Raw genomic sequence first — 19,199 nt, 5'->3', positions numbered from 1 at the left:
GCATCTACAGGGGGTACTGTCCAGAGAATCATATGTTTGCTATGGGGATTTTCTCCAGTTCCTAAAATGTACAGCAGAGGTCGGCAGAGAGCACTGTGGTCGTGACATCAGAGGAAATGCATTTCTTTTTTGCATTTCTCTTTAGTATACAGCCCCTAAAAAGTACTGGAAGGATTAAGATTTTTTAATAGAAGTGATTTACAAATCTGTTTAACTTTCTGGCACCAGTTGATTTAAAAAAAAAAAAAAGTTTTCCATCTCTAATGCCAGACATCACCGATCACGGTGATGCCCAGCTTTAACCCCTTAGACACCGCAATCAAATTTGATTGTAGCGTCTAAAATGCAAGTAAAAATGTCCTGGCAGTTCTATGAAAGTAAAAACACCCAACCTGCCAAATTCAGGACCCGGGAAAGTGTCTACTTCCCTCCCTCACAAGCGTCTAGATAAAGTGTATGTGGTAAAGCTTTTCCCACCACAGCAGAGCTGCGCAACATTCATCATCCTGCTGCCCCATCTTTATAAATAAGACGCACGCTAGTCAAACCCACCGCCCATATATACGTGGGAAAATAGCTCTACCGTAGACATTCTTTGATAAATCTGGGCCATAGTACCTGAAATTTTGCAGATGCCTTATGGCCCGGAGGCAAAGGGTTTGGTTTCGTTGGGGGGGGGGGGGGGGCATCTCTGCTTTTGGAGAAGGGCTTGCGATGGACCGCATCCTCGTGCACTTTTTTTTTGTGTGAACACGTTTGCACTCTTTACTTGCACTTGAGTGATTTGAGAGCACGGATCTTGGCTCAAAAAACTAATGAGTAGAGAAAAGTAGATAGACGATCCAGCAAAATAGTAGACTTTATTCCAAGCGATTAAACATGTAGAACAACACTTCACCTAGTCGGCAACACACCCACAATGGACGCGTTTCGAACGCATGCGTTCGAAACGCGTCCATTGTGGGTGTGTTTTGCCGACTAGGTGAAGTGTTGTTCTACATGTTTTATCGCTTGGAATAAAGTCTACTATTTTATACGGAATTGCTGGATCGTCTATCTATTTTTCTTTACTCATCCGTATGAAGCGCGGCCAAGCTTGGATCCGTGCGAGACCAAAGGGAGGTGAGCTGAAAACTATTTGCATTACCTGCTACATCAAAAAACTAATAGTGTGTAATGGGACATGTAGTTTAAACACTACAACACCCAGCAAGTATCACATGGGAGCATACTCAGTAAATGTAAATGCAGCAAAAATGCCACTTAAAGAGTATTTTCCATATACTCGGTTTGTGATATGTTCATTCAAGTCCAAGGCACTCCTTTGTTAAAGGGGTACTCCGGTGGAAAAAAAATGTTTTAATCAACTGGTGCCAGAAAGTTAAACAGATTTGTAAATGACTTCTATTTAAAAAAAAAAAAAAAATCTTAATCCTTCCAGTACTTATTAGCTGCTGAATACTACAGAGGAAATACTTTTCTTTTTGGAACACAGAGCTCTCTGCTGACATCACGAGCACAGTGCTCTCTGCTGACATCTCTGTCCATTTTAAGAACTTTCCAGAGTAGGAGAAAAATCCCCATAGAAAACATATGCTGCTCTGGACAGTTCCTGAAATGGACAGAGATGTCAGCAGAGAGCACTGTGCTCGTGATGTCAGCAGAGAGCACTGTGTTCCAAAAAGAAAGTAACTTCCTCTGTAGTATTCAGCAGCTAATAAGTACTGGAAGGATAAAGATTTTTTAATAGAAGTAATTTACAAATCTGTTTAACTTTCTGGTAAGTTTTCCACCGGAGTACCCCTTTAAACCAATCTCTACTGCCCACTGGTTTCTATAACTGAGCAACATTTATCAAGTCCTGTGCACCTTTTTGGTGAAATTTGAGTAACTGTGCAAACAAAACACCAAGCAAACAGGGGTAAAATCTATTCTACCTTACACCAACATTTTTTAAATGTCCCCCAATATGCGTATATAATATACACTTCAAGGGGAAAGTTTTATCAAAACCTGCGGAGAGGAAGAGTGGTGCAGCGGCCCATAGTTACCAGAGTGCTTTTTAATATTTAAGAAAAAGCTATATATCTGATTGGTTGCTATGGGCAACTGCACCCCTCTTCCTTTCCGCATAAATCCCCTTAAAGGTGAGTGGCCATTTTGCTATCTCCACTTCGCGGGAAGTATACACAAGGGTACTACACAAGACTCTGGTGTTTATTTCTTTCATTCTAGCTCAGTAAATACACATGACCGGATTTGACATGAGAGAGCTTAGGAGAGAACAGAAAACCAGCAGAATTGTGAGTGCAGTTCTGGATAAAGGGTGTGATATGTAAAGCATGTAGAACCAATAGGTTTTGCAATTGCTTTCATTAGAACATTTACAGTATTTCATACTGAAAAAGCCAGTCAAACAACTGTCCCCCCCCCCCCTGCCTGCTTGGACACATACTAGTCCTGCTGTGTCCATGAGTCATCACCTAGGTCATGGACACACTTCCTTGATTGACAGCTGTGAGTGCAGGGCTCAGAGCTGGAGGAAAAATCCTCCCACTGTCATCTTGTGTCCCGCTACTGTCAGTGAGGACAAGCTGGGAGTTGTAGTTTTGCTAATGTTAGGGGAGATGTGAGCAGACAGTATACTGAGGGAGGGGGCGGAGACCTGCACAGTGAGGCCACGCCCCCTCCCTTTGAGAGGAATTCAGACTAGTGAGCTAAATTAAGTGTAATAGAAAAAAAAATAAAGGTGCAAGACACATAAAAATTACATGTACATGGTCAGGATTAGGTACCGAGTGATTTATTTAAAAAAAAAGTTTTTTTGTTGGATCTGGCGGGTAAGCTTTAACAGTAGTACACAGAATAAAAGGGTGTAATTGACATATATAAAAGGAAGAATGTCCGGCACTGGATATGCATAAGAATCTTTGCTTTATTTCTGCTATGGTAAGGGGTCACAATACAGAGCAGGAATGACCGACGCGTTTTGCACCGTCAGGTGCTTAATCATAGACTGAGACTTCGATTAAACACCTGACGGTGCGAAACACGTCAGGCGTTCCTGCTCTGTATTGTGACTCCGCCATAGCAGAAATAAAGCAAAGATTCTTATGCATATCCAGTGCAGGACATTCTTCCTTTTGGATCTGCATTGTGAAGCCGGGACGGGACAGGTGGGTCCGATAGCACAGGTGGGCAATAGCGGTCATCAGTGAGTGAGCGGACAACAAGTTCTTTGTTAGAGTGACATTCATGGTGAACTCAAACACCTGGTCCAAAGAAAGACACAAAAAAATGTGAGGTGTCCTCACCTGAGCCAGGCCAGAGTACATCCTTCCCATGGATTTATAGTCCAGGCCTTCAGAGCAGTTCACCACAATCACATACATCCCCAGCGCCTTCCCCAAATCCTTTACTGTCTCGGTCTTCCCCGTACCAGCTGGGCCCTTGGGAGATCCTCCTCGGTGAAGGTGCAGGGCGGTGGTGAGAGTCATGTAGCATCTGTGGGGATCACATAGAGAGAAACACTGATCAATGGAAGGCGAGTATAGAAAAAGTCCGGCACTCACCAAATCTGCTGAAATGTTAGTTGAAGTTTATTGTGTGAAATCACTAACAGGACGCGTTTTGGCTTCCGCCGAAACGCATCCTGTTAGTGATTTCACGCAATAAACTTCAACTAAAATTTCAGCAGGTTTGGTGAGAGACAGGATTTTTTCTATACTATGTTCCTGGACCTGATCTACCACGAGCACCACCACTTACGGGAGTGCCGACCCTTCAATATATCAGTAATGAAGGTGAGGACTCTCTACATACGTGTCACCATAGGTACATCCATCTCTACATACGTGTTACCATAGGTATCTCATCTATACATACGTGTTACTATAGGTACATCCATCTCTACATACGTGTTACCATAGGTACATCCATCTCTACATACGTGTTACCATAGGTACATCCATCTCTACATACGTGTCACCATAGGTACATCCATCTCTACATATGTGTTACCATAGGTACATCCATCTCTACATACGTGTCACCATAGGTACATCCATCTCCACATACGTGTTACCATAGGTACATCCATCTCTACATACGTGTTACTATAGGTACATCCATCTCTACATACGTGTCACCATAGGTACATCCATCTCTACATACGTGTTACCATAGGTACATCCATCTCCACATACGTGTTACCATAGGTACATCCATCTCTACATACGTGTTACCATAGGTACATCCATCTCTACATACGTGTCACCATAGGTACATCCATCTCTACATACGTGTCACCATAGGTATATCATCTCTACATACGTGTCACCATAGGTACATCCATCTCTACATACGTGTTACCATAGGTACATCCATCTATACATACGTGTTACCATAGGTACATCCATCTCTACATACGTGTTATCCATCTCTACATACGTGTTACCATAGGTACATCATCTCTACATACGTGTTACCATAGGTACATCCATCTCTACATACGCGTTACCATAGGTACATCCATCTCTACATACGTGTCACCATAGGTACATCCATCTCTACATACGTGTTACTATAGGTACATCAATCTCTACATACGTGTTACTATAGGTACATCCATCTCTACATACGTGTTATCATAGGTACATCCATCTCTACATACGTGTTACTATAGGTACATCAATCTCTACATACGTGTTACTATAGGTACATCCATCTCTACATACGTGTTATCATAGGTACATCCATCTCTACATACGTGTTACCATAGGTACATCCATCTCTACATACGTGTCACCATAGGTACATCATCTCTACATACGTGTTACCATAGGTACATCCATCTATACATACGTGTTACCATAGGTACAGCCATCTCTACATACGTGTTACTATAGGTACATCCATCTCCACATACGTGTTACCATAGGTACATCCATCTCTACATACATGTTACCATAGGTACATACGTCTCTACATACGAGTCACCATAGGTACATCCATCTCCACATACATGTTACCATAGGTACAGCCATCTATACATACATGTTACCATAGGTACATCCATCTATACATACGCGTTACTATAGGTACATCCATCTCTACATACGTGTTATTATAGGTACATCCATCTCTACATACGTGTTACTATAGGTACATCCATCTCTACATACGTGTTACTATAGGTACATCCATCTCTACATACGTGTTACCATAGGTACATAATCTCTACATACATGTTACCATAGGTACATCATCTCTACATACGTGTTACTATAGGTACATCATCTCTACATACGTGTTACTATAGGTACATCCATCTCTACATACGTGTCACCATAGGTACATCATCTCTACATACGTGTTATCATAGGTACATCCATCTCTACATACGTGTTACCATAGGTACATCCATCTCTACATACATGTTACCATAGGTACATCCATCTCTACATACGTGTTACCATAGGTACATCCATCTCTACATACATGTTACTATAGGTACATCCATCTCTACATACGTGTCACCATAGGTGCCTCCATCTCCACATACGAGTTACCATAGGTACATCCATCTATACATACGTGTTACCATAGGTACAGCCATCTCTACATACGTGTTACTATAGGTACATCCATCTCCACATACGTGTTACCATAGGTACATCCATCTCTACATACGTGTTACCATAGGTACATCCATCTCTACATACGAGTTACCATAGGTACATCCATCTATACATACGTGTTACTATAGGTACATCCATCTATACATAAGTGTTACCATAGGTACATACGTCTCTACATACGTGTTACCATAGGTACATCCATCTCTACATACGAGTTACCATAGGTACATCCATCTATACATACGTGTTACTATAGGTACATCCATCTATACATACGTGTTACCATAGGTACAGCCATCTCTACATACGTGTTACCATAGGTACATCCATCTCTACATACGAGTTACCATAGGTACATCCATCTATACATACATGTTACCATAGGTACATCCATCTATACATACGTGTTACCATAGGTACAGCCATCTCTACATACGTGTTACCATAGGTACATCCATCTATACATACATGTTACCATAGGTACATCCATCTATACATACGTGTTACTATAGGTACATCCATCTATACATAAGTGTTACCATAGGTACATACGTCTCTACATACGTGTTACCATAGGAACATCATCTCTACATACAAGTTACCGTAGCTATATGTCTTTTGAACATAAGGTTGGAAAAAGCAGACCCCACATATACCTGTCAGTGAGGGGAGTTATCACCAGGCGACCGGAATTTCCCAGATATTCATATCCATACTGGAAGTGAGTGTTAGTCTGTCTAATGAGACAGTCATCAATGTCCTGCCAAGAGAGAGCACGCATTACACAGCAGTCACCTGATACCTCAGACTGTCACCCTACAGGATGAGAAGCAGACAGAGGGAGGCGACATCCCCTTTAATATCGGGCGGAGGTCTCTACCTTATCCCAGTAGAAACGCAGCTGACTCAACCACTCGAAGGAGGAGATGTCCATACAGCCGCTCTTCAGCATCTTATCAATGACGTCTCTGGCGTGGACCTCCACTGTTATTAGGGCCACCAGCTTCAGACGCAGAGTCTTGGTCAGGTTTCCCCGAATGGCATCAGAGTATTTGTTCAGCATAGAGATCTGTGTACATGTACATGGGCAGACTGGTTAGGGGAATGGTAATACAATCATTTTATAGTAAAAATCTCTGCTTCCTGTCAGAAATTATAATATTCTTGTTGTCATCCAGGGACTGAAAACCATTTCTGATCATGTCGGCTGGATGGCTGTGTGTCCAAGATCCCCACGTCTGTATCAAGTCTATTCTCCCGCAAGCGAATGGAGCAGCATGCAAGCTCGGCCACCAATGTTTAAAGGGGTACTCCGGTGGAAACCCTTTTTTTTTTCTTTTTTTTTTAAAATCAACTGGTGCCAGAAAGTTAAACAGATTTGTAAATTACTTCTATTAAAAAATCTTAATCCTTCCAGTACTTATTAGCTGCTGAATACTACAGAGGAAATTCTTTTCTTTTTGGAACACAGAGCTCTCTGCTGACATCACAAGCACAGTGCTCTCTGCTGACACCTCTGTCCATTTTAGGAATTGTCCAGAGCAGCATATGTTTGCTATGGGGATTCTCTCCTACTCTGGTTCTTAAAGTGGACAGAGGTGTCAGCAGAGAGCACATTGCACAGGTCATGATATCAGCAGAGAGCTCTGTGTTCCAAAAAGAATTTCCTCTGTAGTATTCAGCAGCTAATAAGTACTGGAAGGATTAAGATTTTTTAATAGAAGTAATTTACAAATATGTTTAACTTTTGGTAACAGTTGATTTAAAAAAAAAAAAAAAAAGTTTTCCACCGGAGTACCCCTTTAATCTTGAGATAACCCCGTTTAAGACTCTGGATGTATACAATGAATGTGCCTGTTTACTGTCAGTTACAATTGACCTTAAAGGGGTACTCTGCCCCTAGACATCTTATCCTCTATCCAAAGGATAGGGGATAAGATGTCTGATCGTGGGGGGGGGGGGGGGAGAACTTCGCTCTGTGCCGGTTGACTGGCGATGCGGGGCGGAGCCTCGTGTCGTCACGGTCACGTCCCGCTTGTGACATCATGGCCATACCCCCCCAATGCAAGTCTATGGGAGGGGGCGTGACCCATAGACTTGCATTGAGGGGGCATGGCCGTGACGTCATGAGCTTCTGGCGCTGCACCCGACACTCTAAACAAATGCCACGTGCAGCAGGGAGTTCGTGTGGGGTGTTTTATAAAGATTTTAAGTATTTGGGATTTGTTCACATATTGAATTTTTACTGCACTTTTCTCAGTTTTTGACTGCATTATAACCATTTCTGCTGCAATTTTCCAAAATGGAAGTGCACAATCGTGGTAAAATAGAACCTTTTTGGCACCAATATTGGGAAAATCACTGCAAAAACTAATAAAAAAAACTGGAAGAAATGCAATGTGTGAACACAGCCTCAGGGAAGGTTTAAAACTACTATATATCCTGATCCCACAGAAATATAAGCAGCAGCAGTATACAGATAGAGCTGGAGGGGGAGTGTTTAACTACTATATATGCTGATCCCATAGAGATAGCAGCAGTATACAGATAGAGCTGGAGGAGAGGTGTATAACTACTATATATCCTGATCCCATAGAGATAGCAGCAGTATACAGATAGAGCTGGAGGGAAGGTGTATAACTACTATATATCCTGATCCCCTAGAGATAGCAGCAGTATACAGATAGAGCTGGAGGAGAGGTGTATAACTACTATATATCCTGATCCTATAGAGATAGCAGCAGTATACAGATAAAACTGGATGGGAGGTGTATAACTACTATATATCCTGATCCCATACAGAGATAGCAACAGTATACAGATAGAGCTGGAGGGAAGGTGTATAACTACTATATATCCTGATCCTATAGAGATAGCAGCAGTATACAGATAGAGCTGGAGGGAAGGTGTATAACTAATATATATCCTGATCCCATAGAGATAGCAGCAGTATACAGATAGAGCTGGAGGGAAGGTGTATAACTACTATATATCCTGATCCTATAGAGATAGCAGCAGTATACAGAGAGAGCTGGAGGAGAGGTGTATAACTACTATATATCCTGATCCCATAGAGATAGCAGCAGTATACAGATAGAGCTGGGGTGAAGGTGTAGAACTACTATATATCCTGATCCCATAGAGATAGCAGCAGTATACAGATAGAGCTGGAGGGGAGGTGTATAACTACTATAAATCCTGATCCTATAGAGATAGCAGCAGTATACAGATAGAGCTGGAGGGGAGTTGTATAATATAATCTTGTTTTGTTTGTTGTATTGAAATACAAAAAATTCTCTAAAAAAAAAACTATCGAAACAGAAATTCATGGCCGCAGTTGTGCTTGAATTACAGATAGTGCCGTACAATTAGTGATAGTGAGTTTGCACAATATGGGCAGGAAAAAAAAAAAACTGGAATTGATTGTTTAACCCCTTAAGGACCAAGCGTTTTTCAGTTTTTGCACTTTCGTTTTTTCCTCCTTACATTTTAAAAATCATAACCCTTTCAATTTTGCACCTAAAAATCCATATGATGCTTATTTTTTTGCGCCACCAATTCTACTTTGTAATGACGTCAGTGATTTTTACCCCAAAAAATCTACTTCGAAATGGAAAAAAATAAAAATCATTGTGCGACAAATATTGAAGAAAAAAAACGCCATTTTGTAAATTTTGGGGGCTTCCGTTTCTACGCAGTACATTTTTCGGTAAAAATGACACCTTCTCTTTATTCTGTAGTTCCATACGATTAAAATGATACCTCGATATCACCGCGGCGATCCCGAACAGCTCTGCTGAGCTAACCGGCAGTGGATTCTCCCGTTTTAGACGCCGCGAGATCAACGATTGATCGCGGTGTCTAAAGGGTTAACACCGGACATCAGCCCGATCGGCGATGTCCGGTATAAGCCGCGGGTCCGGGCGCTTCACAGATCGGGAGCAGGTCACGGGACGCAGTCCGTGGTCGTTAAGGGGTTAAAGGGGTACTCCGCCCCTAGACATCTTATTTATTATCCAAAGAATAGTGGATAAGATGTTCGATCATGGGGGGGGGGGTCACCACTGGGACCCATCTCCCCCCCCCCCGCAATCTCCGGTGTAACACCCCTGTCATTCGGTGCACGGAATGTAGGGGGTGTGACGTGACGAACTCCAAGCTTCCGTGTTCAGAACGCCGCGGTGCGAGCCCTGAGATTGCAGGGGGTCCAAGATCAGACAACTAATCCCCTACCCTTTGGATAGAGCAGTGGTCTCCAACCTGCGGCCCTCCAGATGTTGCAAAACTACAACTCCCAGCATGCGCGGACAGCCGTTGGCTGTCCGGGCATGCTGGGAGTTGTAGTTTTGCAACATCTGGAGGTCCGCAAGTTGAAGACCACTGGGATAGAAGTTATCTTGGGGGAGAGTACCCCTTTAAAGGAGTAGTCTAGTGCTGAAAAACGTATCCCCTATCCTAAGGATAGGGGATGAGTTTCTGATCGGGGGGGGGGGGGGGGATCTGACTGCTGGGGCCCCCCCGCGATCTCCTGTACGGGGCCCCGGCTCGCTGGCCAGATAGTGGGTGTCGACCACCGCACGAAGCGGTGGCTGACACGCCCCCTCAATAAAACTCTATGGCAGAGCTGGAGCGCAATAGCGCTGTATTGGGGGGGGCGTGTCAGCCTCCGCTTCGTGCGGTGGTCAACACCCACTATCTGGGGCCCCGTACAGGAGAATACGGGGGGGGGCAGCCGTCAGATCGCCCGCGATCAGAAACTCATCCCCTATCCTTAGGATAGGGGATAAGTTTTTCAGCACTGGATATCTCCTTTCAGAAACAGGCATAAACAAAACTTAAAAGGGTACTCCGGTGGAAAACTTATTTTTTATTTTTTTTATTTTTTTTAAATCAACTGGTGCCAGAAAGTTAAACCGATTTGTAAATTACTTCTATTAAAAAAAAATCTTAATCCTTCCTGTACTTATTAGCTGCTGAATACTACAGTGGAAATTCTTTTCCGTTTGGAACACAGAGCTCTCTGCTGACATCATGAGCGCAGTGCTCTCTGCTGACTTCTCTGTCCAGTTTAGGAAACTCAAAACTTTACTCTGAACTGTACTTTACTATGCTGTTCTGGACAGTTCCTAAAATGGACAGAGGTGTCAGCAGAGAGCACTGTGCTCGTGATGTCAGCAGAGAGCTCTGTGTTTCAAACGGAAAAGAATTTCCTCTGTAGTATTCAGCAGCTAAAAAGTACAGGAAGGATTAAGATTTTTTAATAGAAGTAATTTACAAATCGGTTTAACTTTCTGGGACCAGTTGATTTTGAAAAAAAAAAAAAACGTTTTTCACCGGAGTACCCCTTTAAAGTATATCAGAAATCTGCAGAACTTCTCATTATACATTGTTCCCATTTTAGTTAGATAAGACTAGACTGCGTGCATAAATCAGCAGCACGTGTGTTGGATGAGTGCATGCACCTGCTTCTTCTTCATGACTTTGAGATACTTCTTGTCTGAACGCTCCTTGGCCATCACCAGGGACTTGGTTACATCTGTGGTCCATTGGATCTGACTGGAGGTGATCAGGACCTATAAGAAGTGACGGTGAAATGAGACCAGGATGGACCAAGCGTTCCCCTGATGGTCTGTTATCCTGTGCACCCACCTGTCCTGCCCACTCCTTCACCCACTTGTCCCGCTTGCTGGACATTTTCTTCAGTGCGAGTCGGCAGTTCCTGAGAAGGTCCTTTAAGGTCCAGCGCATAGTCCTTTCAATGTCACACAGCCAGGCCTGGAAGACAGAACAGTAAACCATTTTGTATGTTTAAAGGGGTACTCCGCCCCTAGACATCTTATCCCCTATCCAAAGGATAGGGGATTAGATGTCTGATCGCAGGGGTCCGGCTGCTGGGGACCCCCGGGATCTCCCTGCTGCACCGGCATTCATTTAGAGTGTTGGGTGTAGTGCCGAAGGCTCGTGACGTCACGGCCACACCACCTCAATGCTAGTCTATGGGAGGGGGTGTGACGCCCCTTCAAACAGACTTGCATTGGGGGCATGGCCGTGACGTTACGAGTGGGACGTGACCGTGACGACACGAGCCTCCGCCCCGCATCGCCAGTCATCCGGCACAGAGCGAGGTTCTCTCTGGGCATCGGATGTCTGGGGTTCCACAGCCGAGATTGTCGGGGTTCCCAGCGGTAGGACCCCTGTGATCACATAAGATGTCTGATTGCGGGGGTCTCGCCTCTGGGGACCCCCACGATCTCGGATCTCGGTGCATGGCGCAAACTTCACTCCATGCCGGATGACTGGCGATGCAGGGTGGAGGCTGGTGACATGAGGGTCACGCCCCGCTAGTGATGTCACAGCCACGCCCCCTCAATGCAAGTCTATGGGAGGGGGCGTGGCGACTTGCATTGAGGGTGTGTGGCCGTGATGTCACGAGCGGGGCGTGACCATGACATCATGAGCCTCCGGCGCTGCGTGGGGGTCCCACGATCAGACATCTTATCCCCTATCCTTTGGATAGGGGATGAGATGTCTAGGGGTGGAGTACCCCTTTAAGTTCTTAAGCAGCAATCTGTAAACAGCTTCAAGACTACGACTCCCAGCATACCTTGTGACAGGTCAAACCATCAAGACTATATGAAGTCTTACCTCCACGGGACCCTCTAATAGAACAGGATGGGTAAACTCCACATACTCTCCCTCTGCAGAGAACATCCCTCCAGCCTCCGATTTACTGCTCACCCCGACCTGTGGTTATAAGACATGAAGAGATATCACAGCGTCCACATGACCCATCACAAAATCAACAATGATTATCTGTTTTAGGAACTGGCCAGGGTTCAGGAGGCATCTCAGGAACCTGTAAGGAGGTTGTGCTTCCTTCACATAGGGGGCAGAGCGCCTAGTCAGGGGGCAGAGCGCCTAGTCAGGGGGCAGAGCGCCTAGTCAGGGGGCAGAGCGCCTAGTCAGGGGGCAGAGCGCCTAGTCAGGCCCATTCAGAGAGGGATGTGTTCAGGACCTCTGTCGCCCCCTATTATTTGATTTTTGTGTGTGTGCTACTAACTTAAAGCGGGGTAGCACACATCAGATGGCAGGGTTCCGGGGAGTGCTGGTGCGGTGTTGGCGTTAGGTAAGGGACCAACCTTACTTACCCTATTGAACACTCCGGCCCCCACGTCATGGTCACGCCCCACTTGTGACGTCACGGTTGCGCCCCCTCAATGCAAGTCTATGGGAGGGGGTGTGATGGCAGTCACGCCCCCTCCCATAGACTTAAATTGAGGGGGCATGGCCATGACGTCACGAGCAGGGTGTGCCATCAGGAGCCTCTGCCCTGCATCGCCAGTCATCCGGCACGGAGCAAAGTTCACTCCGGATGTCTGGGGTGCCGCAGCCCAGCGGCGGGACCCTCGCGATTAGACATCTTATCCCCTAAAAGATGTCTAGGGGCGGAGTACCCCTTTAAGATGGCCAAAAAACAGAGCACCCCTTAAAAGGGGTACTCCGGTGGAAAACTTTTTTTTTTAATCAACTGGTGCCAGAAAGTTAAACAGATTTGTAAATGACTTCTATTAAAAAAATGTTCATCCTTCCAGTACTTATTAGCTGCTTAATACTACAGAGGAAATTCTTTCCGGAACACAGAGCTCTCTGCTGACATCACGAGCACAGTGCTCTCTGCTGACATCTCTGTCCATTTTAAGAACTGTCCAGAGTAGAAGAAAATCCCCATAGCAAACCTATGCTGCTCTGGACTAGTTCCTAAAATGGACAGAGATGTCAGCAGAGAGCACTGTGCTCATGATGTCAGCAGAGAGCTCTGTGTTCCAAAAAGAAAAGAATCTCCTCTGTAGTATTCAGCAGCTAATAAGTACTGGAAGGATTAAGATTTTTTTAATAGAAGCAATTTACAAATCTGTTTAACTTTCTGGCACCAGTTACATAGTTACATAGTTAGTACGGTCGAAAAAAGACATATGTCCATCAAGTTCAACCAGGGAATTAAGGGGTAGGGGTGTGGCGCGATATTGGGGAAGGGATGGGATTTTATATTTCTTCATAAGCATTAATGTTATTTTGTTCCAGGAATGTATCTAATCCTGTTTTAAAGCTGTTAATTGTTCCTGCTGTGACCAGTTCCTGAGGTAGACCATTCCATAAATTCACAGTCCTCACGGTAAAGAAGGCGTGTCGCCCCTTGAGACTAAACTTTTTCTTCTCCAGACGGAGGGAGTGCCCCCTCGTCCTTTGGGGGGGTTTAACCTGGAACAGTTTTTCTCCATATTTTTTGTATGGGCCATTTATATACTTATATACGTTTATCATATCCCCCCTTAAACGTCTCTTCTCAAGACTAAACAATTGTAACTCCTTTAATCGCTCCTCATAGCTAAGATGTTCCATGCCCCAGTTGATTTAAAAAAAAAAAAAAAAGTTTTCCACCGGAGTACCCCTTTAAGAGAAGATGTAGCATTACCTTCTGGATCTTGATGGACTTAATGTTATCAAAGCATTTCTTGAGATGTGGCTGGACGGCCTCAGGATTACGGGACTGGCCGAGGATCTCCAGCAGGTCATCATTAGACAAGAAGTAGAAGCGGGGAAAGATGTGGCGCTTGGTCTCCAGGTACATGTCCAGTGACTTCTGAATCCCCTCCAGTACCTGGCTCATCTCCCCCAGCTTCTCTAGGAGGCCTGGGAATAAGTAGAAGAAGAGTTAGAGCAGTGTTTCCCAACCAGGGTGCCTCCAGCGGTTGCAAAACTACAACTCCCAGCATGCCCAGACAGCCGAAGGCTGTCTGGGCATGCTGGGAGTTGTAGTTTTGCAACCGCTGGAGGCACCCTGGTTGGGAAACAGTGAGTTAGGCCGGATTCACACCACATTTTTGCAATACAGTTCCCGTATCAGGTTTTTGAAAAAAAAAAAAACTGATTCCTCAAAACCGGACTAAACTGTATCAAAACGTGTGTACAAATTTTTATCTGTATACGGTTTGAAAAACGATGTCCGGTTGCATCCGTATTTTAAGAAAAAAAACTTATACGTTTTTAACTTTTCACTCCCATTAGGAATAAAGTTTCACTTGTTTGATTGAAATTCCAAGAAAAAAAACGGTGCAAAGTCAAAAACCGTATGGTGCGAACTAGGGATCGACCGATTATCGGCCGATAATCACGATTTTGGGCGTTATCCACCGATAATCCACCGCGACCGACCCCCCACCGACCCACCCCCCGCGCTGCACCACGTCGCACCCCCCACCGCACCACCCCTGCCCCATAGCCTCCCCCATGCCCGGTTTTATAATTACCTGTTCCCGGGGTCCACGCTACTTCTGGCTCCTGCTGCGTCCTGAGTGACGTTACGCGACGTCACCGTCAGTGCGCACAGTGACAGCTCAGGAGGACGCCACCGGAGCCAGATGTAGAGTGGACCCCGGAACAGGTAATTATAAAACCGGGGATGGGGGGAGGCAATGGGGCCAGGGCGGTGCGGTGGGGGGGTGCGACCCGGCGCGGCGGTGGGGGGCCTTCGTGGTGGTGGTGATAGGACTCAGGAGGACCCCCGGACAGGCAGGGGGAGAGAAGCGGGTGGCGGTCTATGGCACCGCAAAAGTCGGTGCAGTTCATTGATTTAAAGCGCCCGCTTTAAATCAATGATGTGCAGCGGTGTCGTGGGGGGATAAATGGCCGATAATTTATACCGGAATATCGGTATAAGTTATCGGCTATCGGCCCTAACCTCCACAGATTATCGGTATCGGCCCTAAAAAAGAAACGATATCGGTCAATCCCTAGTGCAAACCGGATGGAACCGTATGCACATACGGTTCTGTACAGTTCCTATTGACTCCCATGTAAAAAATTAAAAAAAAAACGTATACGGTTTAATACGGGTTTTCACCCGGACCAAAAACCGTGGTAGGCCACGGATTTCTGGCCAGAAAAAAAAAAATACAAAGTAAAAAACCGTATGGTGTGAAAAACGGAGACAACCGTATACATTATGGTGCATACAGTTTTGAATGGGAAGTCTATGGGCGCGGGTTTCTGTACGGTTGCATACGTTTTTTATTAATGAAACCGTATAGCATAATCGTGGTGTGAACCTACCGTTAGAGACAACGTGTAGTTGTGCTTGGTGATCATTTCACTCTTTGAGACCGCGCCAGCCTACGCACCTGGGTGATGGGTGCCTCGCAGGGCGTTGTTGTCCTTGTTCAGTCGGTCCATGATGGTCTTCCAGCTGATATTAACCTCATCAAACTCTGCTGACTCCTGAGGCAGCTGCTTCCTGATGTCTTCACCCATAAAGATGTTCTGCACAGGACAAGAATAAAATACATCACTGTACAGTGATCCCTCAACTTACAATGGCCTCAACATACAATAGTTTCAACATACAATGGTCTTTTCTGGACCATCGTAACTTGAAACCAGACTCAACATACAATGCTATCGAATCTGCAAAACGTGTCAATGGCCGGAAGAACCGACCAATCAGAATGGATATTTTACTGGTAAAACCCGTGTATTCCTAAAGTGCATGCACTGACTGGTGTCTGGTAGCGCCCCCTACAGTACAGGGAGGTATTACATGTTCTGTACTCTTTACCTGTATTACTGAAGTGTATGCACTGACTGGTGTCTGGTAGCGCCCCCTACAGTACAGGGAGGTATTACATGTTCTGTACTCTTTACCTGTATTACTGAAGTGTATGCACTGACTGGTGTCTGGTAGTGCCCCCTACAGTACAGGGAGGTATTACATGTTCTGTACTCTTTACCTGTATTCCTAAAGTGCATGCACTGAGGGGTGTCTGGTAGTGCCCCCTACAGTACAGGGAGGTATTACATGTTCTGTACTCTTCTACCTGTGCCTGGGTTAGGACACCAGGTGAGGGCGGCTCCATTTTCCTTTTTTTAGGACACCGCATGTTCTTTACAGTACCCTGAAGAAGCTCCTCTCCTCTACATAGACCAATGTTTTCTAAAAAGGTTGCCACCAGCTGTTGCAAAACTACAACTCCCAGCATGCCCGGACAGCCAAAGGCTGTCCGGGCATGCTGGGAGTTGTAGTTTTGCAACAGCTGGAGGCTCCCTGCTTGGGAAACACTGACAAAGAGTGATTTACAGCTCCCAGCAGATCTTTATTACTTTTACATGTAAGGATTTGCTTTATCTATATTAGTTATCTACTTATTTTTCTTTAATCCTCCCTTTTTCCTATTTTTGGATGACATTTTGGTGGCTTCAGAACCAATTACCAGGTTTACATAGAGTTCTGGTTTCAACATATGATGGTTTCAAGATACAATGGTCGTCCTGGAACCAATTAATATTGTAACTTGAGGGAGCACTGTATCTGTCATATGTAACATAGTAATACCGTGTTTGACCACTAGATGGCACGTCACACCAGTAGATGGCCACTAATTCCTTCTTTTCTTCCTAAATCGTCTCCTACACAGGTAAGAAATATCCACACAAAGCATCACAGTAACAATGACCGCCGCCGTGCAACCACAACACCAATGTGAACACCTACCAAGGTTCTCACAGCCCTCCGGAAGGGAGCACAAAGTAGGTGTTCATACTGGTGTGGTGCTCTGTGGCGGCCATTGTTTCTGTGATGCTTTGTCTGTGCGGCCCGGAGCCAGGGGCTTGGTCAGGCAGTAGTGGGGCTGTTGGCCACTGGGTCCCCCCCCCCCCCCTGTGGACATGGTGTCTTGGAGGCAATGGTCGCTGCCCAGCGCTACGCCAGTGTTCAGTTAGGGACCCACTCTGGATAGGTGGCCTTGACGTGGCGAGTGGGCTTGTACTTTTTGATTAAAATGTATAATAACAACCGGTTCGTTTTTTAAATTTATCAAGTAGATCAAATTGCAAATGGTGGACGTGCGGTGCGGCTGTGTTTCTCTATTTGTGTTATAAATATCCTTATAGTGCTGGTTAGAGCAGGGGGTCCATAGTATGTGGCCCCTAATGTCATCCTGTGTGTCCCCTACCTGGAAACCGACATGTAACTTGTGTCCAGATAGTTCAAAAGGATACAGCTTTGTTCGGCCTTCGCCTGCATTGATCTTGTAAATCACAGCTGTTCCTGTTATGGGGGCATTGTGCTAGCGCTAATAAGGGGGAACTGTGCGGCTGACCCTTTTATCGGGGCACTGTGCGGCTGACCCTCTTATCGGGGCACTGTGCGGCTGACCCTCTTATCGGGGCACTGTGAGGATGACCCTCTTATCGGGGCACTGTACGACTGACACTCTTATCGGGGCACTGTGCGGCTTACCCTGTTATCGGGGCACTGTGCGGCTGACCCTCTTATCGGGGCACTGTGCGGCTGACCCTCTTATCGGGGCACTGTGTGGCTTACCCTCTTATCGCGGCACTGTGCGGCTGACCCTCTTATCGCGGCACTGTGCGGATGACCCTCTTATCGGGGCACTGTGCGGATGACCCTCTTATCGGGGCACTGTGCGGCTGACCCTCCTATCGGGGCACTGTGCGGCTGACCCTCCTATCGGGGCACTGTGCGGCTGACCCTCCTATCGGGGCACTGTGCAGCTGACCCTCTTATCGGGGCACTGTGCGGCTGACCCTCCTATCGGGGCACTGTGCGGCTGACCCCCTTATCGGGGCACTGTGCGGCTGACTCTCCTATCGGGGCACTGTGTGGCTGACCCTCTTATCGGGGTACTGTGCGGATGACCCTCCTATCGGGGCACTGTGCGGATGACCCTCCTATCGGGGCACTGTGCGGTTGACCCTCCTATCGGGGAACTGTGTGGCTGACACTCTTATCGGGGCACTGTGCGGCTGACCCTCTTATCGGGGCACTGTGCTGCTGACCCTCTTATCAGGGCACTGTGCGGCTGACCCTCCTATCGGGGCACTGTGCGGCTGACCCCCTTATCGGGGCACTGTGCGGCTGACTCTCCTATCGGGGCACTGTGCGGCTGACCCTCTTATCGGGGCACTGTGCGGCTGACCCTCCTATCGGGGCACTGTGCGGCTGACTCTCTTATCGGGGCACTGTGCGGCTGACCCCCTTATCGGGGCACTGTGCTGCTGACCCTCTTATCGGGGCACTGTGCGGCTGACCCTCTTATCGGGGCACTGTGTGGCTTACCCTCTTATCGGGGCACTGTGCGGATGACACTTATCGCGGCACTGTGCGGCTGACCCTCTTATCGCGGCACTGTGCGGATGACCCTCTTATCGGGGCACTGTGCGACTGACACTCTTATCGGGGCACTGTGCGGATGACCCTCTTATCGGGGCACTGTGCGGATGACCCTCTTATCGGGGCACTGTGCGGCTGACCCTCTTATCGGGGCACTGTGCGGATGACCCTCCTATCGGGGCACTGTGCGGATGACCCTCCTATCGGGGCACTGTGCGGATGACCCTCCTATCGGGGCACTGTGCGGATGACCCTCCTATCGGGGCACTGTGCGGATGACCCTCCTATCGGGGCACTGTGCGGATGACCCTCCTATCGGGGCACTGTGCGGATGACCCTCCTATCGGGGCACTGTGCGGATGACCCTCTTATCG

General features: G+C 46.4%; 1 protein-coding gene across 1 annotated transcript in view; it reads right to left on the bottom strand.

The window, feature by feature from the left end:
* The window catches only part of DNAH2 (dynein axonemal heavy chain 2), a 243,720-nt gene that overhangs the window by 107,918 nt on the left and 116,603 nt on the right, over positions 1-19,199 (bottom strand). The window contains exons 30-37 of the mRNA XM_056570087.1: positions 15,818-15,956; positions 14,113-14,330; positions 12,285-12,383; positions 11,289-11,414; positions 11,102-11,212; positions 6,520-6,708; positions 6,296-6,399; positions 3,315-3,504 (exon numbers count right to left, since the gene is read on the bottom strand). Coding sequence (XP_056426062.1) covers positions 3,315-3,504; positions 6,296-6,399; positions 6,520-6,708; positions 11,102-11,212; positions 11,289-11,414; positions 12,285-12,383; positions 14,113-14,330; positions 15,818-15,956 — 1,176 coding nt within the window. The remainder of the gene's footprint in view (positions 1-3,314; positions 3,505-6,295; positions 6,400-6,519; positions 6,709-11,101; positions 11,213-11,288; positions 11,415-12,284; positions 12,384-14,112; positions 14,331-15,817; positions 15,957-19,199) is intronic.

Source organism: Hyla sarda, chromosome 4 (assembly GCF_029499605.1).
Source record: "Hyla sarda isolate aHylSar1 chromosome 4, aHylSar1.hap1, whole genome shotgun sequence".
NCBI classification, from domain to species: domain Eukaryota; kingdom Metazoa; phylum Chordata; class Amphibia; order Anura; family Hylidae; genus Hyla; species Hyla sarda.
Note: the sequence above shows the minus strand (reverse complement) of the source record. Positions and strands in the feature narration are given on the sequence as shown.